Source organism: Protomyctophum bolini, assembly GCF_963924005.1.
Source record: "Protomyctophum bolini genome assembly, chromosome: 14".
Lineage (NCBI taxonomy): Eukaryota > Metazoa > Chordata > Actinopteri > Myctophiformes > Myctophidae > Protomyctophum > Protomyctophum bolini.
Window position 1 is genome coordinate 16,294,743 of NC_137875.1, and position 17,682 is coordinate 16,312,424.

Sequence of the window (17,682 nt, forward strand, 5' to 3'; positions counted from 1 at the left end):
TTGTTGTGGGAGGTTTGAAGCTTATAGTCTTTTGTGACATTGACATATTAGAGAACTAGGAGGTACAGGCGTAGTCAAATAATGGCTGAATAAGAACTCCAGCTAATGTCCTGAGAGATCTCTTGTGTGATGACCCATCCTGGTGTTAATGTTGTGATGACCAAACAAACAAAGGAGGAGATTCTCCCCAGGAATCTTGTCCTTGGATTTACTTTTTTGATCACCCTTTTGTTGACCTGATATGTAACCTCGTTTTTGCTAGAGATTACAATGTCGTCCATTCTGATATTGAAATAATTTACCCTACTAAGGGAGTGGTTAGACCCAAAAAGAAAATTATTCTGTTTTACCAAGATGAGAGTTTGCATCAGCCCTGATGAAGACCGTATAGGTCGAAACATGTCGATTCAATAACGTTTTCCTTCTTTTAACATTAAGTGTGCCCGGATCTCCGCTTTGTTCTATATCGATGCGTTATCCCGATTGATCCCAGAGCACCTTTTTACTATTTTTACATCTTTATACCTGCACACCTCCTAAGCACTGTGGTTGCTTCCTTGCCTATGCAATGAGAGTTTGTTATATTATCAGTAAGGGAAGTTCGGATTTTGGTGAGTTCTGAACTGAGCATCTCCTCAACCTTTGGTCGCCATAAATTATGTTTGCCGAAAATAGCCCAAACTCACAATGCAACACATTACATCGCATTGTGAGCTATTTTGCCAAATGCTTGACGGAATTTACATGGAAAACACGCGTGAGAATAGGAACATCCACAGGGAATCAACATGTAATAATTGGACATTAAAAAAGTTTGGATAATAATTGGAGACAGCCCTGATATCGCATAGTTTCCTTCCACTGTTTTCCATGTACTGTATAGAGTAGAGTATATTGTTGTGGGAATGTAGTCAGATATGAATATTTGGACAATGATGATATCTCGTCTGTTGGCAGCTGTCTGCTTATTTGATTACGCCTGGCGTCTGGCTTCGAGGCGCTAGCTAGCCTCCCCGCTGTGCTTCCTGCAATCCTGGAGGTTCCTTTGCCGCAACTCGCCATTTATTTGGAGCAATAAGTCCGCTAACTGACATCAGGCCGGGCCATCTGGACCGAGATGGGCTGGCTCGTCTGTATTCCCTCAGCGCGGTCGTGATCAGCAAGACGTCACTGTCTGTCGGGTGGAAACCGGGGCCGTGCAGACTGCAGAGAGTCTTATAGAGAGGCAGGGGCTGAAATCTCGTAAGAGGGCACTTTTGAACAAAAATTGCGAAAATAGCAGATCTACAAGCTCATGATGCGTCGCAGCGCGACGCGTTGGCGTATGGCATGGAAAGGAGTGGCATTTGTATTTCTTCCACTATAGTAAATGCTGCATTCGTTGTCTGGAGAGGGCATTTGTTTTACAGACGGGTAAAAGGGTTGGGGCTGAAAAGCCCCCTTTGATGTCTATGTGTGCATGTCCCTGATGGAAACCGTACAAAAGCATTACTTTTCAGGAAATGGAAACCCATGTTCCAACAAATCCAATTTAGTTATTTAGTCACAAGCACATATAGACCATCTTCAAGGTGGTACAAGGTGGTGTGCTTAATTTGAGCCGTTTCGACCGAAAATCAACGATAATTCCCAGTAGGTTACTTATTACGCCGATCTTATCTAGCCGATCGGACCTACTGCATGTAGTCTGGACCCTACTGGCTGCGATTGGCGTTGATGACACATTAAACGATCTTATCGTTCTAGTCAGGTCTACTGGACATGCTGGGAGCCTACTGAAAATGACATGCCTCCTCATACCCTCCCCTAAACTTAACCGCAAGCATGTCACAGCACGGTCCTAATATTAACGCATGTTCGCCAACCTTAATCCTGTCGTTTTGGTCTACTGCCTACTAAAAACGACAAGCCTCCTAGTCCTCATACCCTCCCCTAAACTTAACTGCAAGCATGTCGCAGCGCGGTCCTAATATTAACGCATGTTCGCCAACCTTAATCCTGTCTGGGGGTTTTTTTCAGTCGGCAGAGCAAGCCCATACTCGTTGAAAACAATGGTACTGATCCTAAGTGATCACTGCGGTCTTGTCTATCGATAACAGTCGAAACGGGTGCTTAATTTCCAAAAGGTGTAAAATGCAGACTTGCAAAGAAAAAAGTATTCCAAGGCACTCCTTCTTTGGTGAAAAAATATAAATATGATTTATTTGCAAGACAACAAAGAATGACCAACTTGTTTCGACCTACAAGGTCTTCGTCAGGGTCTATCTGTAACCCTGTGTATCACCAAAGAGCACCCATCTTATAAGAGCCACGGACTGATTCCTGCAGCGCTTCCATTTCTCTATTTTAAAAGCTTTTTAAGCACATACTTGTATAAATGTATGTGATGCATTATACAGTGTATACTTTTGCTGTAGTGTGATGAAGTAGGGCATTCATGATAGAAACAAAGTGTTCTGTCCCAACAGCAACGAAGCGCAATATAGCACCACCGTCACCACTAGTAGAGTAACCAGGAAATTAAAAATAACAATGATTCTCTACTACTGCCAATCTTGTATTTACATAAGACAGACAGACAGACAGACACTTTTTCATGTCAAGGACCCCCAAACTGACACGTAATAGTCCGCGGACCCCCATTTGAAAAGATAAGCCAGGGACACCCATAAGAGAAGATTTTTACGGCTCTAGCAGTGAAAAGAATTTCACCCACTTTGATTTCATTTCATAGATATTCCACATTTTCATAGATGTTACGTCTTAGCTTACGCATGTTTCATGATAGCTACCTTTTATGCATGTGATGTATTGCCATGCTTTTTTGTTCTTGCTTATTGTAAATCGCTCTGGATTAAGAGCGTCTGCTAAATACCTACCCTGCAGCAAGCCAGTCATGTTCTCAGCTCACAGTACTACTGGAGCTGTATTTAGATACAAGTCAGTAAGGACTGTTGGATTATTTTTTTGCTGTTTTCCTTCATGCCAAACTCAGAGTTGTGTGTTTCCACTATTAGATAGATGATCCCGTGGGGGAAATTAAGAGGCATGAGGAAGCAGCAGTTAAAGTACAGATACAGCCATACAGGGTAAAATAAGTATTACCGTACAGGCAAAACACTTCTGTAAAACCAATGGCAGGTCATAAGCCTTATAGTACATTTCCATTGATGTACGCATCATGTTATACAAACGTTACCTTCTTTGGTGAATAGCTGATTTCACTCCTCTAGGTCATGTCCTAGTCCAGTGCACTTGGATGTCTTAATATAATCAGGAAATGTGCTGTTTGGGTCCTTATACTCGCAAACTGGAAGCAAGCAGCAATGATTTCCTTTGATAATGTTTCTTTCTGGCTGAAGAAACTGAGGTTGGGGGTTACGAGTTTGAGTATACGACGTGATTCCTATCCTGTTTCCAGGCATGGAAAACACTAGCATTCAAAAGAATGCCATGGCTTTTCCAGGAATTGTTGCCCAGTTGTGAACTGTGAAATGTTATAGAGCAGGGGTCTTCAATAGGGGGTCCGGGACCCCTAGGGGGTCCTCAGAGTTACTATAGGGCAGTCGCCAAATCTTTGTGTTTGTTTCATTTTTTTACAGTAACCACCCTGGAATCCCTATTCTGAGGGTGACGTTAGCCGGAAATAGCAGATCTACAAATTGTAGATCGGCTATTTCGGTCTTGTGTATAGGGGAAAAAGACCAAAGTACTGAGGGTATTGAGGGTTAAAAGACCGAAATAAACAAAAAAAATATGAATTCACTGATAGGCAATGAAGTCTATGAAATCTATGAAAAAGTTGCAACACAATTGTAGTGCAGGGGCTCCCTGCTTCAGCTCTGTCTCTCAGCTATAAATTGGAGTGATATTTCTCCTTTTGTGGCCTTTTGTCTTCTATTTCTATCTTTGGGGCTGGTGTGACTGAGTTGTAACTGCATTCAGCAGCTTGCTCTGGCATGCTGGACTTGGCCGTGGTTTTCCTGAGGTAGGGAATCATCCAGTTTGTGCACTGACCACTTAATAAATAACATCATCCTGGATTTGGCTCAAAACCTTGCTTTGGTAAATGTCATCTAGTCTTTATTTTCTGTTTCACTCCACTCCACTGTCCAAACAGAATTGCTTAAATAATTACTTTAGATTATCCCCAGGCAGTGTAAAACTGCAATCTGTAACTTTCATGTCCTATACACAGGATCCAAACACGGGTCTCCCCCCCCCCCCCCCCCCCCACGCATGTGCCTGAATTCTTGCTGTTTGGGCTTTAACGGAGAGAGAGTTTTGGGAATGTGAGTTTCCATCGTTTCCATTTGAGTTTCAGGCGAGTTCAACCACAGGATATGAAAGTCTCAATCGGTAGACCACCTCCAACCACCGCAGTTGTGTTAGTTTTACCATACGGTTCGTTTAAAATAACATTTTATTCCCATAAACAAGCTGTGGATTGTATCTTGAATACACATGACATAAATGCAATGTCATGGATTGGATTCCCAGGCTCTGGACCTGTGTTTGTGTGCAGTCTGTCTCATGTATCTCTTCTAACCGCAGAGAATCCTTCCCTGTAAAACAGGGGTCTTGAACAGGGGGTCCGGGACCCCCTAGGGGGGCCTTAGAGTTACTACAGGAGGTAATGTGATAGGATATTATTTTAGCGTAACCACTTGAACCCTAGCATCCCTAGGGGAACTTTAGCCAAAAACTAGCAGATCTACAAGCTCCCAACGTTGGCGTTGTGAGGCATTTTGGTATAGAAGGGAAAAAAGAACAGTCAAGTCATCTTCCTACCTGTAGCAGACCGAGCTGGTAAATGAGGTTGAAGCCGACTGATGATGTACGATGGTTCTTTAGTAATCAATGTGAAAACTAAAAACAAGCACAAAACACATAATCAAGATAAACTGTCAAACAAATACTTTTCCAATAGAAGGTGCATACCAAAAACCACATGAGGAAATACCAATTACAATAATAAACAATAAGAATAAAACGACAGAAACAAATAACCATAAATGACAAAATGACATTATTCACCTTGTTCCCTCTTCCAGCTAGGTGCTATACTGCCATTACCAGGTGTCCCAGAAGCTACATACTAATTCCTACACGGGTTGTGTTTATAACCACGCCCCCAGGCAAGTTAAGCTTACTGAGGTTAAGGTTAGGGTTAGGGTTAGGTTTAGGTATAGTTTTACTGAGGTTGGGCTTAGGTTTAGGCTGTCAATCACAGCGACTGGCCAATCACAGCGCGTAGACTGCACTATCCGTGTAGGCTGGTATGTCGCGTCCCAGAAGCATGGCATCAACGCCCATATGAGTTTCAGGAAAGCCACTAAACCAAATAAATCAAATAATTAAAATCCAAATAGTTCCATTTCAATTTCACATATGTGATATTTTTCTGCACTCACTTTGATCCATTTGGGTGTCCGTTTCATAACGTTCCTCAGATGATATTAGACTTCTTTCATTGATCTGTTCCAAACATTTCCCCCTACTCACACACAGGGCTCTTTATCTGTCATTGTGTCTCTGGTGAGTGAGTGTGCTTCCTGTGAGCCTGCACAGCCTTTCAAAATAAAATCATTTCGTCTCAGTGTCTGTTGACTGTTACACAACCTGAATAGTGACACGTCCACTTTGGTTCCCACTTCAGGGCAAGAAGAAGTCTTTTTTGGTCCCAGTTTAACGTTTAGGAATCTGAAGCAATTAATTTGTTTTAAAATTATGTGGGGGAAGAAACCCTGGTGGAAGTATTGACAGTATTGAATCCAACATACACTGATAGTGCTGTCAAACAAGTCTATGAAGTTATACATGAAATCTGTGAAAAAGTGTATTTGTAATGGGAGGATCCCTGCTTTGTCTCTCTCTTAGCTAAAGGGTCTTTGGCCTGAAAAGCATTGACGAGCCCTAGCTGTTGTAAGACACCCATGTCTTTGTCTCTCATGTCTGTCCCTGAACCACCAGCTGATGTCTGCAGTGTCCCCGCTATAAGACACTTAAATGTCTCTGTCTCTCAGGTCTGTCCCTGGACCACCAGCTGGTCTCTGCGGTGTCCCGCTATATAAGACACCTAAATGTCTCTGTCTCTCAGGTCTGTCCCTGGACCACCAGCTGGTCTCTGCGGTGTCCCGCGTGCGTCTGTCGGAGAGAGAGGAGGAGAGCCTGTCCTGCTACCTCCAGGCCTGTGATGCTGCCCTGTCCTTCCTGCAGGAACTGGATAGGGTGTGTCATTTATTAGAACTAGTCGGCCACCGGCCTACTTGGGAACCTAATGATATACGTAGTCATAGCACCCGTTTGGTGGCCCACATGGAGATCTGTGTATGTGCCTGCATGTGTGTGTGTGAAGACTGCAAACTGAAAAGTGTACTTGGGAATCAATTCGGCCCACTGGCAGAGCCTGATTGGTTGAGTCTCAATTGGCTGAGGCAGAGGCTGGAAATTGCACAGGTGAAAGGAGTTGACCTCATTAGGCCCACCTTTTAGGCTTCATAATGAAAAAGTGCATGACAAATAACTGAACTATATCAAGAAATGACTGACATTTGTATACATTTTATACTTTATAAAGGGAATAGCTGATCTGCTATTTCTGCTTTTCTATGTATGCACATTTTTCAACATGAAAACGATTATGATGATTATGACAACATAATTGTGGTTATCTCAAATATAATGTATATAATATGTATCTCATAACATGTATGTGTGTTTGTAAAAAATATTAGCTGCCCGTATGTACCGCAACCGCAAGCTGCATTTTCCATTTCAATTAGACACCTATACTTCTCCGGTGTTCATACTCATTGTGCTGCGTTGTTAGTACCTGTTTTATGTACATACATACATGCTGCTATAGGATGATAATAGTCTTAGGTTTGAAATTAGCCACATCTGCAAAGCTCACAACATGTCTGTCACGTCGTGACGAGTTGTGAGCGAGGCTATTTTCGTCCAGCCTGTGCTTGATTGGTATAGACTCCCCACTCGCTGACAGTAAAGCATATATATGTCATCATTGTGTCATTTTAATTTCAACATACCTATAAACTATAATAGCACGTATAATGTGTGTGTGTGTGTGTGTGTGTGTGTGTGTGTGTGTGTGTGTGTGTGTGCGTGCGTGTGTGTCATCAGATGGTGACCACGCCTCATGCTAAAACAGCCAAGGCCAGCCTCTCGTCCCCCCCTGTGGAAATGGACCTGGGCTACTTCCAACAAGCGGCCCTGCAGAGCGCTTACCTGTGTATGCTACAGAGAGGGTGAGTCTACAGCCGCACGCACGCACACACACACGCTCGCACGCACGCACGCACCCACGCACGTGTGGCTCAAGATGGAGCCCTACATGCGGGTCAAGACCCTAATCAGAGATCCGGAACTACCCATTAAATGAAACGGCAATCTGAGAACCCATCGTCAAAAAAATGAAGGAAAAACAGCGCCCTCTTTTCTTCAGTCTGTACTGAGAGACTATAATGAACCTGTGGTCCATATACATTCTGTTCTGCCAGTGGCCAGGAGGTGTCAGTGTTGCCATGGCTTAGCGTCTAGAAATTGAAACTGGCACAGCATTTGGAATTGTGAGTGGCATAGTAGGTCAGGGTGGCACACATAGTGACTGTTCCCCCATCGAGGTTTCACTATGAGGTTTCAGGCTGGGCAGCTTACTAGGTGCAGTAGTGGAAAAAATTTACTCAAACGTTTCAATAATGCAACGTAGAAAATATAGAAAAAAAAGAAAAGAAAAAAAAGGAAAAATCTAAATGTACTTGAGTAAAAGTACAAAATTATTGGCTTGAAAATGTATGTTTAAAGCACCAAAAGTAAAAGTACTCATTATGTATAGAATATCTCATTTCAAGTTTCCAAATGTATACAAAGGGCCGATCTACAAGCTCACAATGTGTCGCATCGTGTGGGTGCGTGCGTGCGTGCGTGCGTGCGTGCGTGCGTGTGTGTGTGTGTGTGTGTGTGTGTCAGGCACCTGGCTCAGGGCGCTCACCAGCTGCGGCGGGTCCTCAGGGTGGTGGAATCACGGGGGTCTCAGAATTTTAGGAAGGTGAGTCGTCTCTCTCTCTATCTCTCTCTCACACGCACGCACGCACGCACACACAGAAAAGGTAATCACTCACACAACCCTAATCTATCGTTTCAAATAAATATATGGGTTGCAGTCCATTCAAGGCATTATCTTGTGTCTGCCCACCATGCAGTCTACAGGGATGAAGCTGGCCGAGGTGTTGTTGAGCTCAGTGAGTGAGGACAGCTACTGGGCCCCGCTGGGTCCTCCGCCCTCCGCCTGGCTTCAGAGGGAAGGGGCCGCCGCCCCCAAGGACGCCCTGTACCCCACCGTCAAACCACCCCAACGCTACCCCTCGGACGGGTTGGTTGCTCTTTAGATTTCTTTCCCTCTCTCCGCTGAGTTTTCCGTTAATTACCGTTAATGCAAGTGTCAGAGGCAGTGATATTTAAAGGCGGAGTCAAATCACCTGATTGGCTGCTGCAAAGTGCTAGGATTTGTGAACAGATTTTGACAGTGTGAGAACGGAAATGACGAGCTATGATAGTGCTGGAAGGCCGAATGAAAGCGTTGGTTAAGATCTTCCTTATTGAACCTTCGCTAAAAATGCAGTTCGGCCATAATGTCGTCAGGACAGCCTGCATGGCAACGTGACAGGCGGTGCTTAGCGCGCAGTCTTAATATATCCCCAAAACAGAACCAATAGGTAGGAAATAGAGATTTATAATTAATATAAAATGAGATGCAGGAAGATGATGAGTACTTCAGCCAACAAGGTTGCTCACTGAAAAAAATGCAACACATACCCAAACGCACATAAAGCTAAGTATGGACAGAAGGAACACACTCTACTTCTCTGTGATATATACAATGCTCTGCTCAGTTCTATTAGGGCCCTAGCTGTGTACACGAGAACACTTAGCAGCACATGACTAATCCTATCCCACACTATCACGCTCACACATCTACATCTATGTCTCTGGGATTAGAGGGAAGAAAGAGAGGAGTGGAATTGACCCCGAGGAACGTATTATAACGAGGGCTGTTGTAGTGCTGGGGCGGCCAGGCCGGCTTGCGTGTAAACCAGTTAGTCTGTAAAGCGCCTGCTGCGATAGCATCTTGTAAATGCCTCTTTTTTTTTTTTTTGGGCTCGACCACAGAGTGAAGGAACGGAGATAAGGAAGGAGGGCAGCAGGTGGGTAGGTGGAGGGGGTGAGGAAGCAACACGAGCACAGAGTGTTTGAGACAGGCAGGGGCTGACATCCCGTAAGAGGGCACTGTCAGGCAAAAATCGCTAAATTAGCAGATCTACAAGTGCTTGTAGATCAGCTATTTTCGGGGCACAACCCAGCACTCTTTAGCTATAGTGGAGATGCGGTGTAACGACATGGATTTCTAAACAAAAAACACCCTCTAGACCTATAATAAACTGATACTTAACCCATTCAGGACGGGACCCGTTTTGGTGTTTTAAGCATTATGTTATACTTTAGCTATTGAAAAATAGCAGTTTACGACCATACCACCCTGAACATGCCCGGTCTTGTCTGATTTCGGAAGCTAAGCAGGGTAGGGCCTGGTCAGTACTTGGATGGGAGACTGCCTGGGAATACCAGGTGCCGTAAGCTCTAAATCCTGGTCTCTAAAATGCCTCCCCCTGGCCAGCCGGGGTAGCCTGGCTAATAAGCCAGACTAATATCACTCTACAGCCGGGGTGCCTGATGGAGGGGAAAGGAACTGGTTGGAATAACGTGTTCCTTCCATGCGCTACGTCCAACCAGGGTAACTGTCCCCTGTCAGGTGTAAAGGAGCAATGAGTAAGCATGCGTTCAAGTCCGTTGCTCTCCCCATGTCCCCCATATATGAGGACTAGGTTGGCGGAGGGTGTGTAGAGCCCAGGATCACATTAGATCATTGACACAGGGGTGAAAAATGGGTTACAAAATCGTGGGATAAAAATTATTAAAAACAAATAGCAGATCTACAAGCTCATAGTGCACTCTGTGCCACGCTACGAGATATAGAAATATCGTCATATTTATATTTCATATTGCTGCGTGAGGGGGTCGTGATTTTAGTTTTTCTTTTTAGATTTAATTATAATAATGGATTGCATTTTTATAGCGCTTTTCTATGCACTACGTGCCTACTCAAAGCGCTTTACAATGGTCCATTCATTCATACATTGGGAGGTGAAGTGGCGAACAGTCAACGCCAGCGTCCTCACTTCCCACATTCACACACCAATGGTGGCAACCACTGGAGGCAATGTGGGGTTCAGTGTCTTGCCCAAGTACACTTTGACATGTGGACAGGAGGAGCCGGGATTCGAACCGCCGACCCACGGATCATTGGACGACCTGCTCTACCTCCTGAGCCATGTATTGTGAATGATTCACATAACTTACAGTATAAGCCTCTCCTGCTCAAAGCACTTCATGCATCTCTAACTATGTAAATAAATAGTCAGGCCATGAGTGCAGATTGCATCATCTTGCGCCAAGAAGGGCTCCTTAGCAACATAACAAGAAAAGCTGTTGTCGTCGTCACCCACAGCACAGGTTTTCTGGCAGGGTGTCTGTCCTGGTGTCTGTGGCAGGGACTGGACAGCCTCGTTCTACTGACTATCCTCGCTGGGGAGGGGGGGGGGGGGGATGCGATGATGCGATGAGATGTTATGTGATGCGTAGCGTCACCAAACGCGTCTTTGAACTGTACCCAAGCGATCTGATAGTAAAATATTCATTCAATCTGTATGTATTTTAGTTTACATCAATTTGCATGTTTCACTTTCAATCAATCTGTATCTGTGTATCTGTAGGACTACAGGGCTGCAGCCTGCAGGCTATTAAGAAATTACTTAAAAAGTTAAACTTGCAGAGTGACAGCTTACTTTACCTGGGTTACATCTTCCGATAGTGCTGACTGCTGACATGACATAATAATCCCATCTAGTGCTTCATTAGCGCGACGGAACGTGACAAAATAGTCTACAGCTGAGCTTGTTGTGCTGATGACAGGCAGCGCAGCGCGCCATGAACACAGTAACACACGTTGAAACCAGGTGGTAAAGATAACAAGCAAGACGCTGAACCCCTAATTGCTCCCCCGATGTGCCTTGCATGGTGTCCTCCGCCATCAGTTAAAGGCACTATATACAGACAGTACATGCACCATTTTCACACTGGCCACACAGCCCGCCAATGCGAGTGCTTTCCTTACATTTAAAATGCTTGCTTTGACAAGTTGACCCATGTGTATTTGAAGGTATTAGCCGCTTCTGTCAGTGCAGTACCGCCCCAACGTTAGAGGTGGGTCATGGTCCGGGAGGATGTTGGAGGTGATAACCTCCATTTTCTTGGCATTCAGCGCAAGTACTTAGCACACTCTAGAGTCTGTCTCCATTCTGTGGTCGACAGCTCCTACAGTAGCTGTGCACTGCATGCTCCAGATTGCAGGCAGATGTCTTATGTATTAGTCCAGGTCCATTTGGGCCAGAGCAGTTAGGCCAAGTGCTCCTCCTGTCCACTTGATGGCCTGCCAAAATGCATAGTCTGCAGGATTCTGATGATGTCATGCAACGTTCCTGTTTTAACCCCAGATTTTAACCCAGGTTTCCTGCGGGAGTTTAATGTATCAAGAAAATGTAAACGGACTCCTGTCAAAGGTTGTGTCCAACCTATAGACACAGGATCTAAATATCTATAGAACACATGTAGGAAAACCAAATATAACCACCCCGGTTGAGGATTTGGGTCCCAGAGATAAAAAAAAAAGAAAAGAATGGTATACTATCAAATGTGAGTCCGTGGCCTAATCGAGGACCCCAGTTGGAACGGGTCAGCAACAACGTTGTTTCATTATTCCGACGACTCACCCCATTACTAACGCTGTCCCTAAACCCTCACCGCATACAAAGCCACGTTGGCGGACTAATTCGCCGTCGGAATTATTATTATCATTGCATCCGTCCCCGGATGATGACATAGGGCCATGCCGGCAAGGCCGGGGGAGAAATTCAGGCCCCATATTCGTAAATATGGAATCTCTAGCCGCAGTTTGTTGTTGTTGTTCTGTGTGTGTGTGTGTGTGTGTGTGTGTGTGTGTGTGTGTGTGTGTGTGTGTGTGTGTGTGAGAGAGAGAGAGAGAGATACCTGAGAGATATGTTGTGTGGTGATACACCAATGGCGGCCGGGGTTGCGTTACAGCGCCAAAGGTGAGACCGAAACTAGACACTATCTATAGCCGTGGAATACGAGTGTGTGTGTGTTTGTGCGCATGCATACTGCATATGTCTTTGTGTGCGTCATTTCCGCCACACCTACTTCCGGTTTCCTGTGTGTCCCGGGCGGCAGGTGCTTCTGTCCTCAAGACGTGGTGGAGGAGGCTGTACTGCTGCTGCTCATTACTGAATCCATGGTGAGACACGCACACACACACACACACACAAGCACACGCGCGTGTGCATGCACAGGCGCACATACTCGCGCACAGATGCACACACGTGCGCATGCACATCTCTCTTTCTTTTCTGTCTTTGTCTCTCCCCTTCTCTGCCCCCCGTCTCCCCTTCCTAATCAAGGGAATTTCCACCAGCATCGCAGAAGAGACAAACTAGCAAACATTCAGTGATTACATTAGTAATAGTCCTTGCATGTTATAGACAGCAGTCCGATGTGTGTGTAATGTGTATATAGGACACGCGCTGCCCTGTCTGTGACAGTGACAATGACCAACGACATTAAACTCCCATACCTTGGGAGAAATAGAACAATGTGTGAACTAGGGATGTCCCGATACACCTTTTCCGTTCCCGATCTGATCCCGATACCACAATTTCTGTGTTGTAGCCAGGGGAGGAATTTCACGGCGGCCATGGCCGTTGTTGCCCCTCTCTTTGGCCGTTGTTGCCCCTCTCTTTGGCCGTGTGCCCCTCGAAAAAGTATATACCCATACGGCCAAAGTGGCCGTGGTCCCCCGACCGGCGCCCACAGAAGTTCATTTTACAGTTTTTTCCTCCGCTGCCGCTGGTCTTCATGACACGCACACACACACACACACACACACACACACACACACACACACACACACACACACACACACACGCGCGCCTCCTCCTCCGCGCCACACATACACACACTGTCTGACAGAGTAAACAGAGAGGCATTTAGCCCACACTGCCTAGTGTAGCTAATCTAGCTATCCGGTCAAACTGCAACTATCACTCAAAACAAAATAATGTTTTCTACAGTTGCGACAGTGTGGCGGTCCTACGTCACATGCATTAACGTTGGTCGCTGGTCGGACATGGTCCAGCTGATTTATTTTTGTCTAATGCGAAACAGCGTGGCTGTCCATACAAGGAGGAGGAGAGATGATCTATTATACACCAATCTACCGTATCGATCTAGCCCACCAAAACAAACAGAAATGTACTTTTGCGTCGCATTATGGATAGCTACAGAAAAATACCATGGATATAATTACAACAATTGTTCCCCTGTGCACAGCACACAGTCTCCAGCCAGGTAAGAACAAAAAACGGATTTGAAGCTGCACTTTCACTCAGTCCTGCAGCGGTGCAGCCCCACAATGGAGAAAGTATCTTATCTGTCACTAACCTAACCTCTCTACAATGCCATGTTATTTAATGTATTAGTTTAGCACAAAATATAGGCTTTTCTAAACCACGCCCTTATTCAAAAGTTATGTAGGCTGTCATTGTATTTTCTGTGAATTAACTCAGTTTAACCCAATGACCCATTTCAATTTCAAGGACCCCCAAATTAAATGTATATGAATTAGCCTAGGGTGACAGCCTGACAGGGTCCTAGGCCATTTTATTATGATTTTCATCTCTGGACTGGGACCCCAAAACATGTTTACAACAGCAGCTACTTATATTTTATTATTTAAAGCTGTGATTATTTATTTAAGAAGCACTGTTCTGAACCAATGTTCGCCTTGAAAAAAACCTTTAAGCTAAAATAATTATGACCGGGGACTTAAAATCATTTTTTAATTGATGGCCTTCATGCCCTGGCACTCGGCCTTGTGCCATCAAAAAGTTGACCACACTAAAGGCCAAGTGGCCTTGCCCCTAAAAGGATGAAATTCCAGGCCTGGTTGTAGCCGATACCGATACCAGTGTTGTGATCTCGTGTTGTGTTTTATAGCTATCTAGCTATATATACACATCTCGTGTTGTGTTTATAGCAGACTCCTCACTCAAATGTGCACTTGCAAACACATGCCCCGACATTTTATTTTCCTGCCATAGTGTCAACCCCTGTGTCGGATCGCTGGTTAGACTGGCATATTCGTCCGATACCGATATGACCCAATATGACAAATAAGGGCCGATCCCGATGCAGTATCGGGACATCTCTAGTGTGAACACAGCAGCAAGACAGTGTGAACTGTTGCAATAAAAGAAGGTTAACCAATGGCCACCCGGACTATATACTGCCTGTATATTGAGCAGACCTCCAGACCAGGGGTGGGCAACTTTGACCATTGCGAGGGCCACAATATTTCCACACTCACTCCAGAGGGCTAACATTGCATAATACTGTAGCAAAAATAGCCAATCTACAAGCTCAAAACACGTCACAGTGCGACGCATTTTGAGCTTGTATATTATCTAATTTAGCTATCATTTGAATTTAAATCCTGAATAACTTTTTGCTATTTTTGAATTGGAATCCTGAAAAGTAACATTTTTATTTAATTTCAAATGCCTTTAATTATAGTTATGTTGAATTTATGAACTAAATACAAATACATTGGACATAAAAAAAGAAGACGATAACATTTTAATGATAGTCATTAAGGTACTAATCTACTTATTAACCTGCGGCCCGCATTAAGTGAAGGTGAGGGCCGCCAGTTGCCCAAAATGGGTTAAAAGTAAAGAAGCCCTGGTGCCTGCTGGCCTAGTGGTCCAGGCTCCCTCCCTCTTTCACAAAAGCCAAAAAACAAAAAAAAGTAAAGAAGCCCATAAGAAACAATACTCAAGAGAGTGCAGATATTCCTTTTTTCATTTGTATCTTCAAGAATCTGCACCATCAGCTACAGACCACGCCAAGACTCCCCCTGAGTAGAGCGCGCCTTCTCCTTTCTCCTTCTCCTAAGGTTTTTTTGGTCTTCTGTATCTTCCACCACCATGCAGGCCAGCGGTGAAGCAGTGATCAGTCGCTCTCCAGAGCAGGCGGAGGCCCGGGAGGCAAGCCTGCGGGATGCTGCCAACGTCTATGACCTGCTCAGCATCGCAATGGCCAGGAGGGGGCAGTATGCCATGCTGTCTGAGGTGATACCACCCTGTCTGACTGCCTCCACCGCTACACAACACTCACTCACACACACAAACACACACACACACACACACACACACACACACACACACACACACACACACACACACACACACACACACACACATCTGGCTAAAGTTGCTTTAACACTTCATCAACGATTACGATTAACCAGATATTATGAAAAGAGCCTTGTGTGGCGTGTGAAAATCACACTGCAGTCTAGATCTGCTGCCTCACTGCAGTCTGCTGCCTCACTGCAGTCTGCTGCCTCACACTGCAGTCTGCTGCCTCACTGCAGTCTGCTGCCTCACTGCAGTCTGCTGCCTCACTGCAGTCTGCTGCCTCACTGCAGTCTGCTGCCTCACAGCAGTCTGCTGCCTCACTGCAGTCTGCTGCCTCACACTGCAGTCTGCTGCCTCACACTGCAGTCTGCTGCCTCACTGCAGTCTGCTGCCTCACACTGCAGTCTGCTGCCTCACTGCAGTCTGCTGCCTTCATCAGTTTCAATTGAAACGGGCCTCCAGCCTCCAGGGCAGGAGTTCTCAACCCGTGGGTCGCGATCCCTCAGGGGGTCGCCAAATTATTTTGGGGGGCCCCCAAATTTAAAAAGAATATAAACTTCACTATAAAGTGAATGGCTGGAAATGGAAATGAAGAGTTTACACATGTGTGTGTGTGTGTGTGTGTGTGTGTGTGTGTGTGTGGGTGGGGGCATGGGTGTGAGCGTGGACATGAGCATGTGTGTGTGTACTGTGTACGTGTGTATGTGTGTGTGCACGCGCATGTGTGTGTGTGTGTGTGTGTGTGTGTGTGTGTGTGTGTGTGTGGGTGGGTGTGTGTGTGCATTCCCACTGCAGTGTTTGGAGCGAGGCTTGAAATTCTCATTTGACGAGTTCCACCTCTGGCACCAGCTGGGCCTGTCACTCATGTGCGCCGGAAAGGTGAGCTCATCTTCACTTCCCCTCAAACACCCCCTCAACACACGTGTGCACACACACGCACACACGCACACACACTCCAACACCATGACACAACTATCTCCCACCAGACATATGCAGTATGCACTACGCAGTATGTCACTCCACCACACCCTCTTCACTGCCTGCGAAGCAGATTTTGGCCAAGCGCACGCGCGTACACACGCACGCACACACGCAGTGGTGACACATTAAATCGTTTGGCGGGCAGAGTTCAACTGCATCAGGCTTAGTGTGTATAGGAAGAATAGTATGAATAATATGCAAAATCCTTTACTTTTACACACTAAATGTAACCAAGTGGACCCATTGGGTTACATCTGTACCATCTCTGAGTTACCTATAGAAGAAAGAACTGGAATTTTTGTCAATGTCAAGGTCTGTCTCGTTCTTTCTCGTGCGCGTGTGTGTGTATGTGTGCGTAACGTGTGTGTGTATGTGTGCGTGCATGCATGCGTGTACTTGTGCCAGGGTAATTGATCTGGGTAGCAGGATAAAGTGACAGTGCAGATCAATGGAGGAGAGCTCTAGAAATAGGCTGCTCCCTACAAGGAGCGGGGGTCGCCTCTGTCGTCACATACACTTCTATTTAGGGCCAGCACCCTGTGTGTGTGTGTGTGTGTGTGTGTGTGTGTGTGTGTGTGTGTGTGTGTGTGTGTGTGTGTGTGCCCACGCATTTGCGCATGTGTGTACGCATGCGCACGTGAATGTGATGTGTGCAAGCTCCATTAATGATTGACCTACATTTTTTCACTGTCAGTTGGAAACCTTGTATGTCCAAAACTGTTAATTTTCTATTATTATTATTATTATTATTATTTAAATAATATAATAACAAATGTACCGCCAACAGCGCCATCTGGTGGTTGGACACCTTTAGTTTGAAAGCCGATTTGGAAACTACGAGTCATGCAGGAAGTAAAAATCTGCTATGTAACATGTCCCGTGATTGTCATTTATTAATCAACCCAAAACATACTTTTTGTAAGTATCATATTGTTTAGAGAAATGAGCCGCAAATCAAGCTTGTTTTGGTCCAAAATAATCTGATATATTACGATTCTAAAAACACCTCAAATATTGTATTTCTTTCATAAAGAATCTTTCACTAGATCAATAGGGACTGCTCCTGTCTCAAGATAATATGAGCATCAAAGCAATATTTTAAATACTTTTTATTAGCACATATATTCCATAGGGCTGGACCACATGGATGTATGACATCATCAACATGCAACAGGAGTAGTCCCTATTGAGTGAAAGTTACTCTATTTATGAAAGAAATACAATATCTAAGGTGTTTTTATTTTTTATTAGAGAGAAAGTATAATGTTTTAAGGCATACTTGTCTTATTGG

At 45.0% G+C, this 17,682-nt stretch overlaps 1 protein-coding gene across 1 annotated transcript in view; it reads left to right on the top strand.

The window, feature by feature from the left end:
* The window catches only part of ttc7a (tetratricopeptide repeat domain 7A), a gene marked incomplete at both ends in the record, with an annotated part of 101,544 nt that overhangs the window by 9,204 nt on the left and 74,658 nt on the right, over positions 1 to 17,682 (top strand). The window contains 7 exon segments of the mRNA XM_080782244.1: positions 6,101 to 6,231; positions 7,147 to 7,271; positions 7,993 to 8,071; positions 8,226 to 8,395; positions 12,388 to 12,451; positions 15,204 to 15,341; positions 16,206 to 16,289. Coding sequence (XP_080638370.1) covers positions 6,101 to 6,231; positions 7,147 to 7,271; positions 7,993 to 8,071; positions 8,226 to 8,395; positions 12,388 to 12,451; positions 15,204 to 15,341; positions 16,206 to 16,289 — 791 coding nt within the window.